We start from the raw sequence: 25,693 nt of genomic DNA, 5'->3' as shown, positions 1-25,693 counted from the left end.
CCCATCATGCACTGGGACAGGAACAGACTAATTTGCATACAGCCGGGTTCTGAAACTGGGATGGTGCAGTGAGCTAAAAAACGGTGTTGGATCTAGCCCTGATCTCTTGACTGGCTGAGAGCTTTCTGCTTAATTCAGAGACTCTGTCCCTCACCACCCCTTGTTGTAAATATTTTTGTCCACCCTAAGCGTGGAAGGGTATTCTCAGATGTGAGACCCTTGCTCATTGCACCATCAGGATTCAAGCAAACCGGGCCGAAGACGGCTGTAATGCCAGAAACCGGTCCCCGAGAGCTTGTTTCCTTCCCAGTGTAAGAATTGGCTTTTGTAGTTTGGTTTGCCCTGTTCCCATCATGCACTGGGACAGGAACAGACTAATTTGCATACAGCCGGGTTCTGAAACTGGGATGGTGCAGTGAGCTAAAAAACGGTGTTGGATCTAGCCCTGATCTCTTGACTGGGTGAGAGCTTTCTGCTTAATTCAGAGACTCTGTCCCTCACCACCCCTTGTTGTAAATACTTAACCTGCCACTGTGCAAACAACAGCCCATCGACCAGCCCTACCTTGAAAAACACCACAGACACCCCCTGAACAAAAACACCAACTTGCATGCACACTTCTCAACACACACACTCACTATGCAAACACACCTCCAAGATTTTGGACTTCACCTTCACCCTCACAACCTATGTCCTCTTCCTCACTGAGACCTGGCTCAACCCCACTTCTGCGCCCGACATCGCAACTGCTATAACCGAAGGATACAGGATCAACCACCACTGAGCTGTTCTACCATGCCCCACTAGCCAGGGTGCGGGTGAATGGTGCGACGTCTCTGAACTTTGTGTATCGGAGGGGCACTCGAGAGGGGAGTCCCATCTCTCCCCCATGATTCTCACCCTGGTGATTGAACCTGGATCAGAAAGGATCCTTTATTGGAGGGGATATATGCACCTGGGGAATGGGAGAAGAGGATCTCACTCTACACAGATGGCGTCCTATTTTATGTGACACAGTCCCTTATCTCCATAGTGAGGATAATATTGGAGTTTCAGCGATTTGGGGATCACTCGGGCTATAAGATCAATTTCTCCAAGTTGGTGATGCCCCCTCCCCCACCCCCATCTCTGCCCCCAGACTGCCGGGCCCAGTAATTTTGGAGGGGTTCCGGTGTGAGAAAGTGCCATCTTTCTTGCATAGTATGCCCCCACTTCTTGCTGAATTGCTTATATACTTTGACTGAGTGTGCCCTGGGCTCCTGCCAATCAGGTGCCCAGGGCCTGTGTTCCTTACGTTAAACTGTGTTTAAACCTAAACCCAATTGGCATCTCTGGCCACATGTCAGCCCCTGGTGAATGGTACCCAAGGTACCCAGAGCACTGGGACCATAGAAGACCTCTAAGGGCTGCAGCACTTATTGTGCCACCCCCAGGGGCCCTGTACCCTGACACACACACACACACACACACACTGCTGTTGCAGGCTGAGTGTCTTGGTGCAGAACTAAATGAAGAGTTGACACTGCAAACATTCCCGTTTGCCATGCCCACAAACACACTGCCATGGCATACATCAGTCACCCCTCTAGTTGGGTGCACTATGCCAATGGTGTGGGAACAGGTGCATGAGCCCTGTGCCCCTGCAGTACCCAGGGCCATTCCTGGGCACTGTAAGTGCAGTGATGCCATTAACCCCTTCACTGTGGCGGCAATTCCGCCGCAGTGCTAGGGGGTTGGGGGGCCGCGCGGCTCACCTGCGCTTATGACGGAACCGCTCCGTCATGTGCCTCGGGTGAGCTGTGCTAGTGACGGAACGGTTCCGTCACGAATGCGCCCGCTCAATAGAACGCGCCGCGCAGGCGCGAAATAAGCACCGCGCAGGTGCGTCGAGCGGGCCGTGACGGAACCGTTCCGTCACTAGCACAGCTCACCCGAGGCGCGTGACGGAACGGTTCCGTCATAAGCGCCGAATGGGTTAAGAGTATATGGTGCTGGGAGGGTGTCACCACGAACTCCACAGTACCATAATGGCTACACTGAAGACTGAGAAGTTTGATATCAAATTTCTCAGCACATTAAACTCGCACTGATGCCAGTGTGTGATTTAATGCTAAATGCACGACAGAGGGCATCTTAGAGATGCCCCCTGAAACCTAACCAACTCTCAGTGTCCTGACTGCGTGGCTACAGAGGCTGCCACCACCAGACATGTTTCTGGACCCCTGGGTCAAGAGCCTGACGCTCTCGGGGGCCCGAAACAATGCACATCCTGTGACGAGGTGTCAAGCCTCGTCCACCAGGATGGGCAGGGGAGGCTTCAAAGGCACGCCGCCTTTGTGAGCTTCTCCAGGCCACTTGCTGTACTCAGCAACTGGCCCCAACCGGTTCTGACCCCCACCTTGGCGGGAAGACAGGCGGGAAACCCTAAGTGAGGACAGGGGATGTGCCACCCTCTGCCAACCCCACCCCTCAGGTGGGAGAGGCGAGGTGAAGCACAACTCCGGGCTACCGCCATCTTGAGGATGGGGAGCCCTACCCAATCAGAGCTAGGCCTCTCTCCCTCCCACAGGAGAGTGGCAGGATAGGGGGTACACCCCAGGACAGGGAACCATTGGTCCCTGCCCTTGCCCTACCTATAACGCCCCTAAATTTAGTAATTAGGGGAACCCTGAACCTTTCTTCATCAGATCCTGATTTGAAAACAAGAAAGAAGACCTACTGTGCAGCTGCTAACAAGAGGACGACACCAACTGACTTGGCCCCAGCCCTACTGGCCTGCTGATCCTTGAACCTGCTCCTGCTAAAACCACGGCGTCTCCTGTGGACAGCAACCTCGAAAACCCCGGAGGACCTGCCTGCCTTGCTCATCTAAAGACCGGGACTCCCATGAGCAGTGGATCTGCTCAAACAGCAACAAACCCTGATGCCAGCCAGGAACCGTGAATTGAGCACAATTGAGCACACTCTGCACCCGCCAAGCCCGGCCCGTGCCTGAGTGGACAAAGACCACAAGGACATCCCCCCGGCGACTGTGACCCGAGATCCCGTGCCCAAGGACCCTCCTCGACGATCCTGACGAATCCTGCAGCCTCACAACAAGAGACCCCTCCAACCGCGACCAGCTGTAGGTAAGATTTCCAGATGCCAAAAGACACCCCTGCACCCGGCGCCCCACGGCCCCCTGTGCCCAACTCCTGGGTGTCTAACTATCCTCCAAGACCCCAATTTACCTTTCGAAGTGGTGGTCGCAGCTGAAGAATCTCCGTCCCCGAGCCTGCAGCCTTTGTTCGACTTCCAAGTCTCCAAGTCTCCCACTGAATAACATTGGGCACCCGAAGGCCCAAAAGCACCCTGCACCAGCCGCCCGAGTGCCGCTGGAAGTGCAGCAACTACCCTCCTCTACTTCCCCACTTGCCCTGTGTAAGTTGCAAGGAACTCAGCTCCCACAGCCATGTGGCCGGCCTGCTAGCAGCAACCAACCGAAGGCCCCCTATCCTCCATAGGATAACATTGGGCCTACTCACTCTGCACCCGGCTGCCCCTGTGCCGCTGAGGGTGTGACAACTGTACTTACCTGTTCCTGGGAGACCACTGAGTCTACCCCCAGAACCTTAACTTTGCCAGCCGAGTACTTATTCCTTAAAAATCGTCCGAACTTCCAAAAGGAATTTACTCACCTGCAATCAGGAGAGATCTTAGTGCTGTACCGTTCAGCCCAGCACTGAACCTAGAAAGTAATTATAACCGTGATTTACTGTTAACTCAACTTTCCTCCATAGGAATACATTGCCTAATTTTTACCTGAAAATCTTCTAAGTGTCAATTTTCCAAACTTACAAATATTCCTTAAAAATTGCCTGTATAACAAAAACGATTTCTTTACACTGTTTACAGGAAATGCAGGATCCAGCCGTGAGTTAGAAAAACATACGTAAAGTGATCTTATTGCATTGTCTTCAAAACATCCATTGAGCTCAATGATAAATTGTGTTTAAACTTGTGTTGCATACTGCAACTACAGTAACCATTGCATTTAAAAATCAACTGCTATTTGTAAGTATTCAATTGCAACATCTCATTCTGATAAAGTAATTGATACCTACTGTGGTTCTAAAATAAAGTAACTATATATTTTTATATACAAAACAATTGGCCTAGAGTTCAGTTCTTGAGGGTGTAAGACCATTTGCTGACTGAGTGTGTACAGCAAATGCTTTACACTGTCCTCTTTTACTGCCTTACTGCTCAACCAAGCTACCACTTTAGAGAATAAGGTTATATCCAACTTTAGCCTCTGCAATACCTCTGTGGACTGTGCACACTGTACCTTACTTAGGTCCAGTTTATACAGAGCCCCTTTCCTACATCCAGTACATGGGAATATACGTTACACAGGATCCTCGTGACTTAATTCACCAGAATATATCCCCTCATTGGGAGGGACTCCGAAGCGATGGGACACACTGAAGCAATCTCCCATTGACATTGATGGGTACAGCGGCATTTTATAAAAAGATGAGCCTGCAGCAATTCTTATAGGTTATGCAGAACACGCTCTACAGAATTCCTTGGGAGGTCTTTAAGAAGAAGTGGAGAAGTGTGGCTCACTGGTTAGAGGAGGCAGACCTGGAAGCAGAGGTCAGCCCAGGACCAGGGTTCAATTCCCGGCTCGGCGGGTCTTGAGTCCTAAAAAATGTCCATGGACTTGAAAATTCTCGCTCCGGTGCCTACTCCATTCATGGGTTCACACTCTGCGACTCTGGGCAATAGCTTGCTTAATCTCCACAACGGCCCCTCGCGGCGGGATGCCTGGCTTTCACCTTGCGGATACCCTGCCGTGGTTATCTCACAGGGGAATACCAACATGGGTTCCCTAAGCAAGCGCTTAGAAACCAGTTGTGATTTGTGCTATATAAATTCCTGTACATTTACAAGAAAATGGATGGAGAGGTTTTCAGATCGAGGTGGCAGGGAGGCACCTTCAGAATAGCGCTGGCCAAGCTGCAGAGAGAGGCGTACGATGGAGGGATGGTTGATTCCGGATATCTTGAAATATTATTGGGCATCGCATCTTCTTGTGAACGAAAGGGTCTTCACGGACAGCCAGAACGCAGCATATGGGGCAGATATAGAAGCTATGGGCAGCAAGAGATGCGGTGCTCTGCCACAGCACACACAAACAGTGATCAGACTATGGAGAGATTCCACCAGATTTATGGGATGGAGTGTGACGTTCACTGGGCTGATGCCACTTTGGTACTGTTGCTTACTGTTCAAGGTGGGTGGACTATCCAGATTCTTGGTGAGGGAACTCATTGGCATAGAACATCTTGGGGACATTTGGAGGGACCAAGCCATCAATGGGCTTGAGCACCTCAGATGGGAATAAGCCCAAACGGAGACTGAGAGATTTTGATATTTGCAGTTGGGGCACGCCCTTCATAGTCACGTACAGGGAGGTAAGCGAGTTCCTGAGGATTCCCCCTTAGAAGACCGAATACTCATGGAGACAATGTAGGAAAAGGGGGTGTTAATGATTTACAAGAAGTTGATCAACAATTCCCTGGACCCACTGGGCCTATTTAGGTTAGCATGGGAGGGTGACATTGGGGACCTTGACGGCAAGGATTGACTGAGACTCTCCAGTGCCCATGATAAGTTGCTATTCGTGCTAGATTCCAATTGGTCTAACTCAAAATACTGCATAGGGCCGATTACTCACAGACACTACTACACAAAATAGGTAGGGCAGCGATTCTACTGCGCGGTAGGGAGGGAGGATTCCTTTTTTCACGTCCTTTGGGAATGCCTGCTAACGCAGAGCTATTGGGACCGGGTGAGGGAGAAAATGGCCTGAGTGGTATTGCAGGAGGTCCTCCTGGATGCTAAATGGTTCCTGTAGGAAGGTAGGACCCTTCTAGAATGGTTACCCCCCACTTTTTGCCTGGTGTTAGTGTGTTTGGACTAGTCTGACTGGGATCCTGCTAATCAGGACCACAGTCTCTGTGATTCCTCCACAAATTGGACCATGGTGAGTACTTAGGTACCCCCCAGATTGGCTACTGGTGTACCTTGTAAGTCCCTAGTATATTGTACTGTTACCCAGAGCATAGGTACACCAGGGGGCCCCCATGGGCTGAAGCATGTATTATGTCACCCATGGGAACCATTCAAATTGAGACTACAGGCCTGCCATTGCAGCCTGTGTACGCTGGTGATACCACCACTCACGACAAATATAAATTTTCTTATATCTGATGTCACTGCACTTAAAACCTACAAGTCACCCAAAAAGCAGGCCATTCAATCCTTAAAGGCAGGTTGCTTTGTTATAAGTGTGGGGGTGCCCCTACATCAGCAGGACACCCCTACAATTTCCGGGATCCATTCTCCAGGTGTTGTAGGTGCATCAGCCATTACGATGCATAGAGTGGCCATGCGTCATTATGCGATGGCTAACTCTAAATTGGCTGTAACAAACCCTGGCATGTTTGGTATCAAAACAGTTGAAAGCATACCTCCAACACCATAAACGGTGTTGGAGGTATGATTCAATGCACTTTGGGGCTCATCTGGGAAGCCCTCCGTGCTCCCGATACGAGTCTTTTTGAGTCTGACAGTAAGCTGTTGCAGACCATAGACACGATTCTGCTCTCCTGCTGCTGAGCCGAACGCAAGCAAGGGAAAGTAGGACAATAGGCTTCCTGTCACATGGAGGTGTGACCAACTCCCAGACAGAACTTGCCAGCGCCACTAGACTGCTTCAAAGGGCACATTTGGTGCCCTCCTTGCGTACTCCAGCTGGAATAAGTTCAGAAAGCCGTTGGCTCCCTCTCTGGCACGAAATTGGACAAATGACATGGGAATATCGTCTCCATCGTCCAGCCCCTTCTCTGGGAGGGACCCCTGAATCGACCCAACCCTTTCCTTAGGGTACTTAAAGGCTTACCTGTGGGTGAGTCTGTTAAATTAACAACGGGACAAGATTCAGATCCGAAACTACTTCATCTTCAACCGACTGGGCACTTTAGGCTTTGTTGAACTTCACTTTGGGAGCCAAGATTGCACCGGGAAGCCTCCTGCTGCTGCTGGTCTCCTCGTCCTGCCAGCCTTCTGTGCCTGCGCTCCATTCAGGTTCTTCTACAGGCCTGTGGGACTCGAAGACACCCAAAGCAATCTCCCTTGGAGTGATGGAGTCATTCCCCTGCCTCTGCAGGAACCACAATGAAGCTGACAGGTGTGCTGTTCCTGAGCCCTCATGGACTCAGGAAGGTCCAGCAACACAGGTGGTGGTTCTGCAACTCCCCCGAGGCCTACACTGTCTTCCCAGCAGGTTTGAAGGTAGTATCCCTCGTCTGAACCTCTGGAGCAGTAACCATGTGTATCATGTCGACTTGCAGTTGCCAAGGCTTGTTGACTCTTCTACAGAGCTATTTGGGCTCCAAGAATCTCAAGCCTCCAGCATCTATTGATACCAAGATCTTCATCCTGACCGCATCCTGTGCACAGTGGTCCTGCATCATTGGCGAGTTGCTCAAGGTCCTCTTGCGACTCCTGTGCCGAGTGGGCTACCCTGTTTGCTCGGGGCCTACTCCAACTTACCTGCTTGCGGTGAGCCCATTCAAGCTGGCTGGTCCCGCCACTGCAATGTAAATAACAAGGACCCCCTGTTCAGAAACTTAATTCACGGTACAGGGAAATAAACAGTGTAAACAAATTGGCAAATTATCAACATAAAACTGTGTCTTCAAGCCTCTGATCGATAAGGGCAGCATCCACTTCATTTACTACTTTCTATTTTGTTGATAATATTGTGGTTCCTGAAGAAGGCGTTCTAAACAACGCCGAAACGCGCGTCGAACAATACCATCTGTTTGCCACAAAATATATTTTATGTTATAGGAATCTTTTATGGGATATATTGAATACTGTATTATTTGGTTGTTTTTGTAACAAATTCATTGTGTATAATTTATGTATTTTATTAATTGTTTTTAAACATGAATCTTTGTGGATTAATTAAATGAAACTTTACACTTTTTTAATTACTTAGTTTGGTGTCTTCCTTACTTTTCTCCCCTGTTTTATGTTGATAATTTGCCAATTTGTTTACACTGGTCCCGCCACTGCGCCTTTTTCATCTGCCACTTTGTTGCTACAGCCACGGTTTGTTGGTGCTCCTGCTGGACACTGAACCCCTGGCTCCTTACATCCGACATGAGACAGCTTGTGAACGGCTCCTGGTCTTCCACAGCATTGCATGGTGTGCACAGCTACACATTCACCGTAAACTCTCATGCATCTTCCAACATCGGTGAGCATTTGTCTTCCATGCCTCACGGTAATTCCTAAGAGGCATAGACTCAGTACCCTCTGCTTGCAGGTACTTCTCTTCCTGAATCCACCCTTGGGTTCCACCAAACTCACTCACCTTCTTGGCCAGTGGCATCTGTACTGCAGTCCTCCATTGTGGTCTACGGCGGTTGCCAACCTCACTTCCCACCTATGCACTCGGCTTCCCTGTTGTAGGTATCCTAGTTCCTAGGATATCCACGAGTGGGGTGGCTCTCCAACCTTCTGTCTTCCACAAGGTTTCTTCCTGGTCCCCTGAGAAGGGTCCTTCTAGAGGACTGCAATCGCAACTTCCGCCACGACTTGAATTGAGCACACAATTGTGTTTCCACTCTACAGCCAGCCTCTGTGGGGTTCCTGAGTACTTACATTGGATGGTCCCTTGGGCCCCAGTCTCATCTATCAATCAATCAATCAATCAAAGACATTTATAGAGCGCACTACTTACCCGTAGGGTCTCAAGGCGCTGGGGGGAGGGGGGTGCCGTTACTGCTCGAACAGCCAGGTCTTCACCTTCTTCCTGAAGGAGAGGTGATCTTGGGTCAGGCGCAGGTCGGTCGGGAGGGAGTTCCAGGTCTTGGCGGCCAGGTAGGAGAAGGACCTTTCTCATGTCGTCGCTCTTCGGATGCGGGGGACGGCGGCGAGGGCGTGGTTGGCTGATCGGAGGTGGCGTTTGGGAGCGTAGAAGTTGATTCGGTTGTTGAGGTAGCTCGGGCCTTGGTCGTGTAGGGCTTTGTGTGCGTGGGTGAGGAGGCGGAAGGTGATTCTTTTGTTGACGGGGAGCCAATGCAGGTCTCTTAGATGTCCGGCGATGTGGCTGGTTCGTGGGATGTCGAGGATGAGTCTGGCTGAGGCGTTCTGGATCCGCTGGAGTCTCTTCTGGAGCTTGGCGGTGGTGCCGGCGTAGAGGGCGTTGCCGTAGTCCAGTCGGCTTGTGACGAGGGCCTGGGTGACGGTCTTCCTGGTCTCGGTGGGGATCCACCAGAAGATCTTTCGTAGCATGCGTAGGATGTTGAAGCATGCCGAGGAGACGTTGTTGACTTGCCTGGTCATGGAGAGGGAGGAGTCCAGGATGAAGCCCAGGTTTCGTGCGTGGTCTGTCGGTTTGGGTGCGGTGCCCAGGGCTGGAGGCCACCAGGAGTCGTCCCAGGCGGAGGGGGAGGAGCCCAGGATGAGGACCTCCGTCTTGTCTGAGTTCAATTTCAGGCGGCTGGTCGTCATCCACTCGGCTACCTCTTTCATCCCTTCGTGCAGGTTGGCTCTGGCGGCGGCGGGGTCGTTGGTCAGGGAGAGGATCAGCTGGGTGTCTAAGTCTTCTGGGTCCAGTCTCGCCTTAGGTTGTTGTTCGCAATCCACTTTATTAGTATATGGCTTGGTCTCCTCCTGGAGATCACTGCGTATTTATGCCACTTACGTGAAATAATACTGAAGTATTGTAATAATATTTCCGGGGAGGAGATATTGCAATGTGTTAGAAAGTGTTTAATCACTGTGTGGTTCTTTATCACTTCACCTACACTATATGATTAAGCACTGGTAAAACAAGCTGCTTTACACTACTTCTGGGTTAAACCTGAAGACTGCTCTCCACAGGTACCACTCAGAGAGCTATATATGGTTGTCTAAGACATCTAAAATCCCCTTAAGGGTTGTCTGGATTAGTGCAGGGGGCTTCACTTAAGTAAGTGTGCACCATATACTAAGCCAGCCTCCTACAGTTCCTTTTGGGCATCGTTGGGGACGCGAGGTGGCCTAGATATTCAGAGATTTGGCTCCGGTTGGCAGCCGGGGTTGACAAATGCAATATAGAGAGAGAGTAGGGTGCAGCGGCTCCCCCGGAGATAGCTGCATGGGAAGTGGACTTGGATTGGTGCCAGGGGGTGAAACAGGTCATCTATAAAGCAGAAATGGGAGAAGGATTGGGGGGTTTGGCTGTAGTATAGGGGGTAATGCAGTAGACTAGTGGGGATAAGCCTGATAGATCGGGTGGACTGGTTTAAGGTGACTATGGTTTGTTGGCTGTAAAAGATTGGGCTGTAAAAGGGCCACATTTAATCTGTAGTATGACGCAGGAATTTGCATAAGATGTACAACTGTTAACTTCCTCTCCATTAAATGCTGTATTTTGTTCAAATCCCAATAAAGATAACTTTAAACTTTAATTTTTTTTAAAGATCACCCACTGCGACCACATCAACAAGTCTGGCAGAGGGTTCTTCATCATACACAAGGAATCCATCCACTGAACCACCACAAATGACATCACCCAAGCCATGCACCACCTCAACGTCCGACTCCTAACGGACAGCAAGGGGAACCCTTGCCTACTGTCCTCCAGGACCACGTCCAGCCTTCAGCAACTTCATCTCCGACTTAAGCACCTCCCTCCTCCTCCCCCTTTCTATAGACTATAACTATATTTTCTTCTGCTACCTCAAATTCCATCTCAATTACCAGAATGACATCAACACTACCTCAACAACATGCACTCACCCAACTTGTCTATGACACCACGCACATCGCAAGATAGACCCCAGCTTCAACTTCAGTGACGGCATCAGGTCCAGCCAGACCACAGAACTCAGCTGGCCCGACTACTCCATTGTCCACTTCAACATCAACAGCACACAGTTCTATGCCCCCAATCTGCCCAGTGCCCCCCACTGCAACTGGAGCAAAGTCTCAAAGGACACATAGATCAATGCCCTCAACACGACACACCCCACTTCCTCCAACAAACTAAACCAGAATGTCAGAAACATCGCTACCATCAGCAAAAACACCCACAGAAGGTCCACCAAGCAGGCTAGCTGGTATACGGAAGACATCAGAACTGCAAAACGACACTGGAAACAACTGGAAAGAAGATGGTGCACCAGCAAGGACACAAGCAACAAGACCACCTTCAAGACAATCCTGAACATTTACCACAGACAGTTGAAAGTGTGAGAAGTTAGCCTGGCATATGATGTCCACTATTTCTAGTGGGCATCTTGCACCAGTCTAATCGACCCTTATTGATGTTGGTTGTAAAGTCAACCTTATAGAAAGCTATCCTAGTGGTAGCATGAACCAGCAGTCTTCAGGCTAAGACTTCAGTTGGCGAGTTAAGCAAGTTGTTTCACCATATATAATCCCTTGAATACCAAATGAAAGGACACCTCACAAGGTATATATCAAATATATATGTATTTAATCTAAACACAACCCCTTTGCACTCTTTATGAGGTCAGAGGTAAAGATACAATACAAGTCACACAGTTAATATACAATAAGTTGCACAGTATACGTTATGCCCTAGGGGCCTTACAAACCATATACTAAGAAAGTGGTATAAGTACCACGTGAGAGTTAGAAAGCAGCCCTAGGGCCTGTAGAATTGCTGGGGCTACACTAAACAACCATAGGTTAGGAAGTAGGAGACCCACAGGAGCCGCGTGCAGTGTCTAAACACAGGCGCGGGTTCCCATTGACTTTCTATGGAGTTTATAAAAGTTACAAAGTTACAATCTAAGGACACTTCCGGAAGGACTAGGATGGAACCCTTTTAAACTAAGAAACTTCGAGAGTCAAGACCCACAGGCGCACCGGAGTACTCGTGTTACCTCACCCAGGGAAGCCGGGTGCATAAGTGTCTTTTCGTGTCGGGTTTCGTCATCGTTTTCTATGGAGAGCTGCAAAGAAGTGCTGCAGGCGACCAGAGGAAAAGTGTCAGGGTGGATCGGAGAGGTAAAGAACCTGAAAGCAGAGGGGATAGAGTCTGGGTCACTCACCAGTGACCAGGAAGGAACCAGGCGATGTCGAGTGCTTTAAGGTGAAGAAGGTGAACTTGTCTCTTCAGCCGCGAGGTCCAGGCGGCATCGACGATGACCAGGAGCTAGATTCGAGCTGTCCCACGATGGATCTAGATGATGGCGGCGGCGGTATCCAGATTGGACCCAACAAGCCTTAGCAACCGCAACCCACGCAGGATGTTGAGATTGGCTCTGTTGCAGACCAGCAAGGTCTGTGGCGCTTCTCCTTTTCAGGGAAGCTGGAGCAAGTCTGGAGCAACCAGGATAGCAAGTTAAATTTAAGATGGCGTCTTCAGGGGGCTCACTAGCCAACGGGCAAAGAACCGGGAAGACGCGTCGAGCACAAATGTAAAGGCGGGGCCCACTGGACACTCGCGGAGTGTGGGGGCCTGAGCTTCGGTGCAAATGGTGCTCGGGGCTGGGGCTTCTCGTACCCCAATGCACAACTTACTGAGGCTTCAGAAAAGGAGTGCAGGTAGCAAAATGCAGGATGTCCAATATGTCCGATCCCACGTCTCTCGTGTCGACCACGTGTCTCAGTTTAGCTGTGGATGTGGGTCGGGTCAGAGAAGTCTGGAAGTCCAGCTCTTGAGTCGCAGAGTCTTCGGGTTCCGACAGGAGCCTTGAAACTGCAGACCGGCGGAGTTGCTGTCGGTGCCTGTTTGCACAGGGTGGTCCGTCGTTGACCACAAGGGAGATGTCTTTCGTCTTCCAGTCAGAATGGAATGTCGAAGTTCCGAGATATGTCTTACAAAGATTCGTCCAGGATAATCCAAAGTCCTGGGGACACAGCTCCTATACTTATAATAAGAAAGGGTGGCTGGATTACCTGACTAGGTCCCTCCTATGGGTAGACCTCAGAAGGGGGTGGTTACACCCCTTTCCCTTTGTCCAGTTTCTCGCCAGAGCTGGGGCTGGAATGTCCCAGTACTGGTTTGAACCAGGTTATGCATGGAGCACCTTGTGTGCCCCAGGCAGTGTCTAGATGCATTCACTGAATGCAGCCCTTCCTGCCCCAATACACAAACCCCTGTCTGGGGAGGTGCCAGCACCTCCCTGGACAGTAAACCTATTGTCCAGGCCTCCCTTGCCGGAGTTTCGTCCAGCAGCAGGAGGTCAGACTCGTGTCTGTGGCAGCAGCATCTATTTTGTGATACTGAGGCTCTGTTTAACTTTAACCGGGTAAAGCAGTAACTTACATGTCTTTTCCCTCTAGAAGGGTGGAATGCTACCCCCGCCGCCAGAATTGGAGAGGGGGGGGGGGTAGTGTTCCAATGTGTTTGACACCTTACACAACATGTTTTGATAAAGCCAAACCAAAGTTAGCATTAACCGCCAGGATTATAATGCACTTAAGAGTATATGGTGTGGCTATATCATAGAACAGCTATGAGGAGATGGTTCTGAAAGCTGCAGAGGGGCTCAGCTCATGCTAGGGCACCCTCTCACATAAAACCAAGCACTCTGCCTCCAGGATTGTCGAGGCCTACCATAGGAGTGGCTTATATGTAAAGGTAGATATAGGTATACTATATCTAAGTGAGGGGTGATTACACCCTATTACCCAGGCTGTGTGAACAGACCTGTGGTGTCAGTTTGGAAGGCAAACCAAGGATGGCACAAAACATGCTGCATCCCCTGGTAGGCCTAGGGTGCACCTATGCCCTGGGTACCTATGGTACACTATACAGGGGCTCACAAGGGTGACCCAGTAACCAATCTCGTATATACCTAAAGTACATGGAGTCCATTTTATAGAGAAAGCAGATAGTTGGCCTGGGACCCTGCTATTCAGGGTCCAGACTAAGTCGAAAATCAGCAAAACACATGGAAAAAAGTTGGGGTAACCACATAGTCAGATTCCTCCTTCCTACAGAAAGAATCAACGAAAAAGGTCTTAGCTTCACCTTTCAAATCAAGTCCATAAAAAGCAAAGAAATCTTCAACATAGTAAGAAACTGGGTTTTTGTTACAGTAATCCCCCAACTTTATGCCTAGTATTTGATGCAACTTTGACTGGAGTGCGCCGGGTTCCTGCTAACCAGGTCCCCGGTGCCAGTGTTATTTCCACAAAACAAAGTAACTTAAGACCTTTAGCACCTCTGTAAGCCCCTACTATGTGGGACCGTTGGTACTAAGGGCATAGGTACTAAAGCGGGTCCTAAGAGCTTCAGCATATCTTGTGTCACTCTAAGAGACCGAGCACCAAGCTCATGCAGACTGTCACTGCAGCCTGTGTGACAAGGTGCTATAAAACATAAAAACCCAACATGGTACAAACCCTGTGTGCCAAGTCCCCCAACGCGTCATGTACTATTTTAAGTCACCCCTACAGAAGTCCTTAAAGATTTAAGGCAGGGTAAATTAGATTACATTTGAAGACATATCTGCATGAGCATATATGCCCCTGTGCTGGCCAATAACTGACAGTTCAAGTAAATAGGGAAGCAATCTTGAGGTATGTACTGGGCACTGGTCAAAACTAGTTTCCCAGCTACATAATGGCTTTTCTGTAACTTATGGTGTTTTGGTATCAAACACCTCGTATTAATAAACCCACACTAATTCAGGCACCGAGAGGGTACTTTAGAGATACCTCCTGAAAACCTACTGATCTCTAGTGTATTGACGGACTGGCCCTGTCCAGCCTGCCACCACAGATGTGTTTCTGCCCCCCTAGAGGTGAGAGCCCCGCTCTCTGAGGCCGGAAACAATGAGTGTGCTTCATAGGAGGTGTAATCCTCTCCTCCAAACAGGATGACTGGTAATCAGCAAATCAAGGCAGGATGCTTCAAAGGCCTTTAGACCTTTCATATGCAACCCTGGCTTCCCGCAGACAGGGGAATGCTACCTCCTGCACAGGGCCCATTTGGCATCAGGTGAGAAAATTTGCCAGGAGGTGTTTTAACCCTCAGGCTAGGACTACTTGAAGTAAGCACAACTAGTAAAATTACACCATCTTGTTTTTTTGCTGGAAATAGGTCCCCTGGGTCAGGGTTATGCCCACTTCCCTTAGGCAGTGGTTATATATACTGTATAGTCTCCCTAAAGGTAGGTAGCCCATTGGCTATTTTAAGGACACTCCCTGTAACACCCCTAAATACAATATTTAGGTAGCACCCCCGATGCCTGGACTTCAGATTTGATGAATAAAAAGAAGAATGAAGATTGCTGACCAGAGGAGCAACAACTGACTTGGCACAGATCCTGCCCGCCTGCCTGCTGCACTCACCCTCGTAGAAAAAACGACTCGTCCTGCCGCTGTGCAGCCTCCAAAAAAACCGTAGGGCTGCCAGTTCTTCACAAATTGCCAGAGAACTCCCTTGGAGTAGCAAAGCTACTCCCCTGCAGCCATAGGCACCAAAGAAGCAAGGCTATGTTCATCGTTCTGCCGCTTAACAGGTGCTAGGGACTGACCAGAACAAAATAACAAGGGGCATTGTTTATCCACCCTGTACATCGTGTTCAGACTAAACTCCAGGAACTTTGCAGAGATAATGAAAAGCATACAGTTCTCATGTGAAAGGCATAAACGGAGTCTTGCAAATAAAGAGCATGTAGTAACGTGCGCAAAAGCAATGTTATGGCAGCAAAGCTCATGCTAACCTAGCAATGTCAACAATGACCCTAACAGCCATATAACAACGCTGCAGCTGCCCAGTAAGAGGTTACAGTGCTTCCACAGGTCAGATACGTCCTCCGTCCAAGTGTAGTGACGCCAGGACCGACCGGAGCTGCACAGTACCAATACCTGGGGTACTGGACCACTTGAAACAACCAAGACATGTTGTGTACAGACCGGACACCAACACCAAGGAAAACCAACCTGTACGTCGAGGGACTTCAGCGACAGTGAGACCCACATTGAGTGTGGCCCAGCTGACCTGTTTGCCCCTTTTCTGCAGAACCAAGAATGAGCCTACGACCACCGCTAACCAACACTTTCAAGTGCCTTTGCCGCTGCCCCCCCCCCCCTCAGCCTGAGTCTGAGGGAGGTGAAGGTACCAACGGGATTCTGAGACACTCAAAGGCTGAGTCCACCCTTGTATTTGACTACACTGGACTCACAGATCACCGCCTCAAAAAACTACAGACTGTACAGAACGCCCCAGCCAGACTTGTCCTGGATCTCCCTGGATTAACCTAGGTCACTTCCTACCTTTGAGAACTTTACTGGCTCCCTGCACAGAAAAGATGCCAGTTCAAGCTCCTGACCCATGCATAGAAGGCACTACACAACTGCATACCTGCCTACTTGAAGCAACAACAGAACTTCCATCAGCCCACAAGACATCTCCTCTCCACGCCACTTTCTCTAACCCTCACCCCTGCATTCGATGTAGCAGATGCAGGGGTCGCTCCTTCTCCTACCTAGCAGCAAAGACATGGAACAAGCTACCCTTTCAAATCTGGACCTCCCCATCTCTTTCCAAGTTTCGAAAGTCCCTGAAGACCTGGCTATTCTGCTAATCAACTAGACCCTGTCAGTGCCTGGATATCCCCACGGGTGACAATAAGTGCTCTACAAATTAACTGATTGATTGATCAATTGACTGTCATGATTACAATTTTGCCCAGAACTACATAGAGACATTGCCCATTATATTATTGGTGCATTGAATATGACATTACCCAATCAGAACCAGTTGGCGAAGAGGAGGAGCGGGTGCAAATTTTCTCACCAAGTCGTGACTGGACAATCACCTGAACAGTCTGTGGAAGGAGAAAATGAGAATTAAGAAATATAGATTTCAGGACATGGTTTCTTTGCAATCACACACTCAGTATTCTTCCTAAGCCCTTTTGAAGGACACTCTAAAAATGAAATGGGTGCAGGCAAAGGTGTAGGTGTGGTGTCTCTGAAGAGTGCCATCAATGATGTGCACACCACACCAACTGACATCAGAACCTTGACTTTCACATTTAGTTCCCGGGAGCTGTATCATACATACGGAGCATTTTCCTGGTTTGTGTTGGGCGCACCTTTTAAAATGTGCCCCTGGCACAATCAAGGAAAAAAATTAGCCATATTAGAATGAATAGCCTGCCCCCAGGACAGCTGCGAACTCCCGCTACTTTGGGGGCAGTACATTCATGTGAAAAACAGAGCAGCTGGTTTGAACCCGCTCCATGTTTTACAGTGTAGGCGGCAACACGTCTGCACTTTTAGGGGGGATTAGAGATATTGTTTGCAGGCGAATGCAGTGAATGACTGCACCAGCCTGCAAGGGACCTTCTGGGGGGGTGGGGGGGTCCATGGGACGCCTTTTCCCCACTCTAGAGTGCTGTTATTAAAGGCACTGTCCAGGCACAGAGGCAAGGGTATTCCCTCACTTGCATGGGATACGCCCCCATGCAAATGCGGGAATGCCCTCTGATGATAGCGCTGGCGCTTTGTGCGTCCCAGTCACAGATCTGGGTTCAATCCATCATCATTCTTTAGCTCACTTTCCACCCTAGTTCAGACACAGCCATATGCAAATCAGTCTGGACACTGTGCCTCAAGGGGACAGTCCAGCCGGAACTGCCGAGCCAGGTCTTCCCTGAACCAGAAACCAGCATCCTGGGACCGGTTGCGGGCTAACAGCCCTCATAAGCCAGGATAGCTTGAATCTAGTGGCAAAGTGAGCAAGGAACCCATGTCTGGGCAAACCCTGCCAACTTAGGGCGAACAAAGCAAACACAGGTAGATGATGGACGGAGCGCCGAAACTTTTCAGACACTCACCCCCAGTCACAGATCTGGGTTGAATCCATCATCATTCTTTAGCTCACTTTCCACCCTAGTTCAGACACAGCCATATGCAAATCAGTCTGGACACTGTGCCTCATGGGGACAGTCCAGCCGGAACTGCCGAGCCAGGTCTTCCCTGAACCAGAAACCAGCATCCTGGGAACGGTTGCGGGCTAACAGCCCTCATAAGCCAGGCTAGCTTGAATCTAGTGGCAAAGTGAGCAAGGAACCCATGTCTGGGCATACCCTGCCAACTTAGGCGAACAAAGCAAACACAAGGAGATGATGGACGGAGCGCCGAAACTTTTCAGACACTCACCCCCAGTCACAGATCTGGGTTCAATCCATCATCGTTCTTTAGCTCACTTTACCTCAGTGTTAGCAGCAATGTGCAACACATGCCCTGGCCTGTCAACAGTGTGTGTCACGGCTTAATGATGCATGGCAGACAGTGCAGACGTGCCTGCACAGAAGTATAATATGCTTACATATTACATTTGTCATACTCCATACATGTAAAATAAACAATTCCTGTAGAAGGATGTACACAAACGAAGAATACGGTGTATATTGCACACAGGAAAAAAGTACAATGTCCAAATAGCTAATGGTGGGGTTTCAATGTATGGAATAAAAGAGAAGTCCAAAACAACATTTCACCAATTTTTAGCATTCTGCGGTTCCTTGACCTCCATCCTCTATCAATAACATCTCGGAAAGATTACAACTAGAGAGAGGTTTCCTTGTGGCCATTAACCAGTTATCAGAGCTGAGCAAAATCGTATTCCATTAAATACCCGCCACATCTGTTAACGTACTTCAAAGTGTCTGAGTGTCCATAAGAAACATCTACTGGTACTTCTTATTGCTGACGTGGATGCAATTCATTCTTTTGAATCTGAAGATGTCAGCAGAGCTAAACAAATGTGTCTAGTAGTAGTCGCTGTACAAGAAAGCATCACTAACAGAACCTACCATCTCAACATGCACAGGGTAGAATGACATCCGCAGCAGGGCACCCGCAGCAGGGCACAAGTGACAGCCTGGCCTGGAAATGAGGTCAGCTCGTTTAGCAGACTGACTCCAATAAGAGGAGGAGGTTGTGTAATTTCTCATCCTGGCCTACATTGCCCATGAAATGTTTCTAAGAGAAGGGGATACAGCAGATAATCCTTTCTGACAATTCTTCATGTGCAAGCTCACCAAGTGTGCCTGTTCTGCAGCCGACCACATTTCCTCATCCTGTCCCTTGTCTCCTTTTGGCTGCTGGTGGCAAGAACAGGTGTTCAAATATTTTTGTGGAGGCAGGAGTGCAGGGTGGATACACCTTGTTGGGACACTGGCAACTACGTAGGTGCAAGGGGTGGGAGATGCACCAACTAGAAACTCAGCATGCACAGCACTTCAAACAAAGCGCCTCGCGTGTTACATTGAGTGCTTGTTCTCCATCTGCAGAGGAGGGGATCAGCAGGGGGCGGGCAAAAGGACGTGATTTCTTTGAAGATCCAGGGCTGGAGCGGCAAAAAGAGGAGCAGGGAGATCACGGATACCCAGCTACTCCTCACTCCACAAAAACGAGCAATACCATCAACCTCTTCTTCAGTGAAAAAGTACAGAAAACCTTACAGCACATCAATGACACGGAGTCTGTTTCGGTTCTTACTCCCCCGCCCTTTTATCCAGTTATATAATGATCAGCCTCCAAAGCCTCTCTAGGGGCTCTCCGACAAACGCCACTCCCCCAACACCCCTTCTTATAAATATGTCTTACCACCATCCTTCATTAAAACTCTCGCGAGATCCTTTCTTACCCCTACTTACCACAGTCAATGCTCCCTCATTTGCCCTTCCTCAAAACCAACGGTAATTTGCTAAGCTTTATGGAGCATCTGAAGCCCACCTTTTCGCATAATCAGCTCACTTACACTCTCACAAATCCGGTTAGCGCTGAGAAGCCAAGTGCTCTACAAGAAATCGTAAATAAATACGCTCCTTACCAGAAGCTCTCAAGATCAGCCACATTCTTCCACTTTGAAAGACACCTACACTAAACCCTGATCGCCTCACTACCTACCAGCTCATCACTCATTGACCATTCATCAGCAAGATCACTGAACAAGCATTTACAATGCAATGGTCTCGGCATTATTAAAGGTAGAGCTATTGGCATTGCTCATGACATTTTTTTTTTAATCATAAATAAATGGCATTGTCATTTACATTGCCAATAGCTTAATTGTTAAATAAATGGCATTGTCATTTACATTGCCAATAGCTTAATTGTTAAATAAATGGCATTGCGCCAGCAAGAGCTATCTAAAAACAAGGCACAAGGTCAGATGGGGATAAAGTGTTTCACCTCCAGAGGCATGACCAGTCTAGGCCCACAAAGCTGGGTCTGTGTTTGGATACAAAAACCTTGAATCCTTAGTCATCCTGGCAGCTCACACAGCCACTGTCACTTCTTAAGAGATTTATACAGAGCCAAGAGATTCATACAGAGCCTGCAAGGTCAAAAGTTTAAATCCTGACCTGACTGACTCACCCTTCCATCATTTTCGTGATTTATAAATACACTATCATTCTGTATGATAATATTAACATGGATTCCTAGGGCCAAGCAGCAATCTTTATTTGATAAACTTTAGATTGCTATATTTACAATATTGGTTTTCCTCTGACAGAATTAAGATGCATTCCCATTGACGCCATTACTTCTTTGCACGTTTACCCTTCAGGGAAAGCTGTGTCCCGGGTGGAACACTGGCATTGATCGAAAGAGGCAGTTCTCTAATTGCTGTCATGGGGCTACCTCACCTCGGCCAACCGGCCTTTAATTTGTGAGCCTGCGGTGTGACTGATCTACATTAGCTCTCACATTTAATAAGGTAGATCTGACATGTGACAGGCTCTCATCCGGGCCTCCTGGCCTTTCTGATGCTAAGTCGAATGTAACACTGACTCTTCCCCAACACGACCAGCCTTCCAGAGCTTGACTTAACGTGCCCTTTAATTTTTCCAAACCCTAATAGCTATTCTAAGTAAGAAATACTATTTGACTGATTCTGCTCGATTCCTAACATCCCTTCAGAATCTCTGGTTTACCATGACTAACTCTGCCCAGCATTCTGCACTTTCAGAGCTTAGCCCAAGGTATGACTGACTCTGCCCAACCCTACTGTCTTTTCAAAAGGTCAGCTAACCTTAAATGCTAAGAGAAGTTCCAAACAGCTGGGCAGCATGTCGGCCTTTATTGCATCCCAGCGTAAAACGTAACTGGAAACACATTAAACGAAGCACATTAAACGAAGAGGATTGGCTACGCCTGTCCTTCTGGCCTTTCAGAGCCAAAGACTCAACATTTGGCTATATCTTCTACTTCCAATGAATTGGCCTCTCCCAGGGACCACCCTGATGGGAAAACCCCACGTTTCTGCAATTGTCTGGCCACTTCCGAGAAGAGGGGGAGAAGCTTCGGGTGGAAACCCAGCTGGCCTCAGACACTCCCTCTCTTGCTCATCTTCCACAGTGCGCGCCCTAATGGAACGGAGGGCTTCTCTGCTGCCTCAGCGTCCGCGCGGTTACCTCTGCACCGGAAGTAGGCTGCGGCTGGATTCCGCTTCCAGTAATTGAATGTACCCTTCTCCCTTCTCTCCCACTGCCTGTCCCGTATTCTTCGAAACTAATTCAATATTGATTTCATTTCCATTTTGAATTTTGTAGGCTCCTGTCAGAGGCACTGTAATGCCATTCTCTCCCCCAGCTCTGCCCACCGTTCTTTCCATACTCAGCCTGCTGACCCGTTGTGCTAGGAGTACTGTACTGCTTGTATATCACCTAACCTACATTTCCGTGCCTTTGGATATATGGACAAGTGCCAGTTCTGTGTATAAAACACTCGGCGAAATGTACTGCCAAAATAAAACATACAAAAACAATATTCATATTTTGTGCGCATATTGTATTGCTGTTGGTGCATATACAGAGCTTACTGCCCCTGACGAAGCGCTGCAGCGCTTCGCGAAGAGGTAGCACACTTTACCTTGGCTCCCTATTGTTTGTGATTTAGTAAAGCATAACGGTGACAGTTAATCACGGTGTTTCCGTTCCGTGCAATTTGCAGTCATTCATTTTCATGCAAATCTTGTGACAATTTCGTGCCACCTCCGTATGGGGTTGCTAATTTCATATAGATGAATGAAAAGGTAGTACAGCTACTCACTTTGCGACGAGGAGCTTGAAAAGCCGTCTCCGGCAATGAGGAGCAGAGAGTTGAAAAGCGGTGCTTTGCAGGACAGCACCTACTTCCGATTGGCCGGCAATGCTTCCGGGTCGCCGCAGGCAGCGCGGCGGCCCGCCCTGCACGGGGAAGGGAGGCAGCTTTCGAGGAGGACAGCACCTGGCCGCGAGCGCGTTCTCGTGCGCGTGGCCTTAACAAATCGCCGCGCGCGGCCAGTGCTGTCCTCCTGGGAAGCTGAGCCGCTAACTATAGGTCTCTGGCGAGAGCGAGCTTCGCTCGCTTCTAGCCGAGACCTAAAAATGACACAGGCTAAAGAAATGACCATATAAAAAATATCTATGTACACAACACAGCACCAGAAGAAAGTAAAGGGCAACTCATGGAGGAAAACAAAGGAGCTGTTGTTAAAGCTGCCTAATGGTGCGATTTAACTTTCTGCGTGCCTGATTCCAGAGGGAGTAGCTTCAAAAGTGCAGCCAAACTAAGTCTGTCAAGCTAATAAAAAACACAATTCCTACAGATAAGCAAAGCTTACCTCGGATAGTGCAAATGAAAAGAACCAGATTCAGCACTACTTTAGAGGCTGTTAAATTCAAATTTAACGAGAAACAAAATGGAGTTGTTACTTTCCAGAATTCTTTCGCTTCATGAACATAAAGACTAAATGGGGAACATTTAGACCCCAGTTAAGGTCCTGATTTGCTGAATACCCATCATTTGCAAGAATCATGGCACATAGGAATTTTTATTCACATAGAAGCAGTTGTGTGAATTGATGCAATCAAAGACGATTTTCCTTAAAATGTTGGAATTCATTGTGACACCACAGCTCTATTTTTATAGCTTGTTTTAATGTTAACATAGGAAGTACACATTTTTCAGAAGTGCTTGCAAGGTTACAAAATTCGTCCGTTCTATAAAAAATCCCTTTGGGTTTCCAATTTGAAACCTGTTCTGGACCATAAAATTGTGTTAAAATTGCTTTCCTCAGACGAGTTGAAACGAGTTTTTCTCTTCCTTGAAATATACGTTCTCCAGATTCCCTTTTTTGGTGTGTAATTTTAGGCAATTGACTTCAACCGGCGTGAAAAAAGTAGACGTTCTGTACACTGTGAACTATGTCCCTGCTTTCAGAGATGCACATTTTATTTGCGACCATCTCAGACCTCTCGAGCCTGGTCCCTGCAAATATGGCGGTGGCGGTCTTTGGTAAATGAAATATGCATTAGACAGTTCAAACTTCATGATTAAAGATACAAACCCCTGGCATGTAGCATACGCGACTCGTTTAAAGCATAGAAAAGTAACAACAGGGGTTAACGCAAAAAGTCAGTCAGAGTGATGAAGATTAAAGTAAAAGCAGGGCAAGTAAAATGTCGAGTGCCACCAACTCTGCAATCCGTTACTTTGACTTGCTTTTTAAGACGCAGAAGGATTGAATTGCTGAATCGCTGAATTGCAGAGATTGCTATCTCGTACCCCCGCAGCTCCTAGCTCCCAGCCCCCGGCCTCTGACGTCCAGCGCTGCTCGAGTGTTGTGTAGTGCTGTGCTGTGCCCGGGGGTCCACGGAAAGCTGGGAAGAGCTGACCCTGTGGAGCAGAGGGGGCTACATTTGCAGGTGAGGCGTGTAGCAGGGTGCCGAGTCAGTGCGTGCATCAAGTGCTGAATCAAGTTGGGGCTGTACTGGCTGCACAGGCATGGGTTGGCACCCCTGCCTCTAGCTACCCCCTTGTGTCCTGGGAGTCATCTTCACAACAGCCCATCGCCGTTACTAATGTACGGCGGACAGCGCAGGAGGCTCTACGAGAGCAGTGGTGAGGCAGGCCAGCTTCATGGCGGGGTAGACAAAGCTGCAAGAGTAAGCTGAATAGCTGAACAAGCCGAGTCAGCTGTGTCTAAGAGACCTTTCAAACGCTTGTTGTTAATCTACTGCCAACCGGAGTCAGTTGGTTAGAGGAAAATCCGTGCTACTCACTTTGCGACGAGGAGCTTGAAAAGCCGTCTCCGGCAATGAGGAGCAGAGAGTTGAAAAGCGGTGCTCTGCAGGACAGCACCTACTTCCGGTTTGGCCGGCAATGCTTCCGGGTCGCCGCAGGCAGCGCGGCGGCCCGCCCTGCACGGGGAAGGGAGGCAGCTTTCGAGGAGGACAGCACCTGGCCGCGAGCGCGTTCTCGTGCGCGTGGCCTTAACTAATCGCCGCGCGCGGCCAGTGCTGTCCTCCTGGGAAGCTGAGCCGCTAACAATAAGGTCTCTGGCGAGAGCTCGCTTCGCTCGCTTCTAGCCGAGACCTAAAAAGCAGTCTACATTCAACCCCAATGCTAACCATCTACTGCACGGCCAGTCTGGCTTCAGGTCACACTGGAGCTTTACACATCATAGACGATGCCCTCTCGACAACAGATGAAGAGGACTCCTGCCTCGTACTATTGCAGGACCTCTCACCTGCTTTCAATACCGTTGCCCATCGCACCCTCATATGCACCCTTAAGTCTGGAAAGGGATTCACCGGCACTGTCCTTCACGTGTTTGCCAACTACCATCAGGTTGTTCACATGGGCACTTCCAGGCCCCAAAAGCTCATATGGCCCTTGCGTCTCAATTCAGAGAGAACAGCATCAAGCCTCAAACAATTGCCAATGATACAAACTCTACTTAAAAGTCTAATTTGCTTCAGACCTCCAATCCCTAAAACCCTGCCTGCATATCATCTAGACCTGGATCCCAGAGCCTACCTAAAGCTTAATCTAACAAAGACCCGATTCCTGGTATTTGCCAAGATCAATAAACAAGATGCAGCACAAACCTTGATCAACGACATGAACCTTGACAGGTTAGAAACACAACTTTCATTGAATGCCAAGTGACGTGGATTCACCCTGGACACCGACCTCACCCTCAACAAACAAAATGCCAAAAAACAGAAAGAGGCCGGTACCAGCTCTCTTTTATAAAGAAGTGGAGTGGTGTGGCTCACTGGTTAGAGGCGGCAGACCCAAGAGCAGAGGACTGCCCGGGACCAGGGTTCAATTCCCGACGCGGCAGGGTCGTGGACCAGGGTCAGCGGACTCGATAATTCTCACCTCAGTGCCTATTCTAACCAGGGATCACACTCAGCAACTCTGGGCATTAGCTTGCCTCATCTCCACAACGGCCCCCCACATACGCCGGGGATGCCTGGTTTCACCTTGGAGATACCCAGTAGGGACCATCTCACAGGGAAAGCCAGGACAGGTTCCCCAGCAGTCTACTGCACAGAGATACTCCTTTGGGAGTCGATTCTAGCGCGTTAGAAACCCATAATTAATTAATGAATTAACGTCACATTTTCCAAAAAAGCAACTTCAGTTCTGCTGTTCAAACCATCGTCGTCACACATCTGGATGTTGGCAATGGCCTCCAAAGGTCCATAATGTCACCATTAAAGGGCATGCCGTATGCTGCAGCAGGCCTCATTCAGTGCATGAAAATATGGGATCACCTCACCGCTATCTTGATGAAACTCCATAGGCTCCCATTGCTGGCATGCACCATTTCCAAAACCAGCGGCATCGTTTACAATGCCATCACAATCTG

The 25,693-nt window shown here is 48.9% G+C and overlaps 1 protein-coding gene across 9 annotated transcripts in view; it reads right to left on the bottom strand.

Annotated features, from left to right (window-relative positions):
- ATG13 (autophagy related 13) overlaps nucleotides 1–25,693 on the bottom strand; it is a 391,361-nt gene that overhangs the window by 335,777 nt on the left and 29,891 nt on the right. For all 9 annotated transcript variants that reach the window (XM_086959657.1, XM_086959658.1, XM_086959659.1 and 6 more), the window contains exon 3: nucleotides 16,779–16,859. In XM_086959657.1, the coding sequence (XP_086815783.1) occupies nucleotides 16,779–16,859 (81 nt within the window). The remainder of the gene's footprint in view (nucleotides 1–16,778; nucleotides 16,860–25,693) is intronic.

The sequence above is a fragment of the Lissotriton vulgaris genome, chromosome 2_2, assembly GCF_964263255.1.
Source record: "Lissotriton vulgaris chromosome 2_2, aLisVul1.2, whole genome shotgun sequence".
Taxonomy (NCBI): domain Eukaryota; kingdom Metazoa; phylum Chordata; class Amphibia; order Caudata; family Salamandridae; genus Lissotriton; species Lissotriton vulgaris.
The sequence above is the reverse complement of the archived record's forward strand: the minus strand, read 5'-3'. Positions and strand labels throughout refer to the sequence as shown.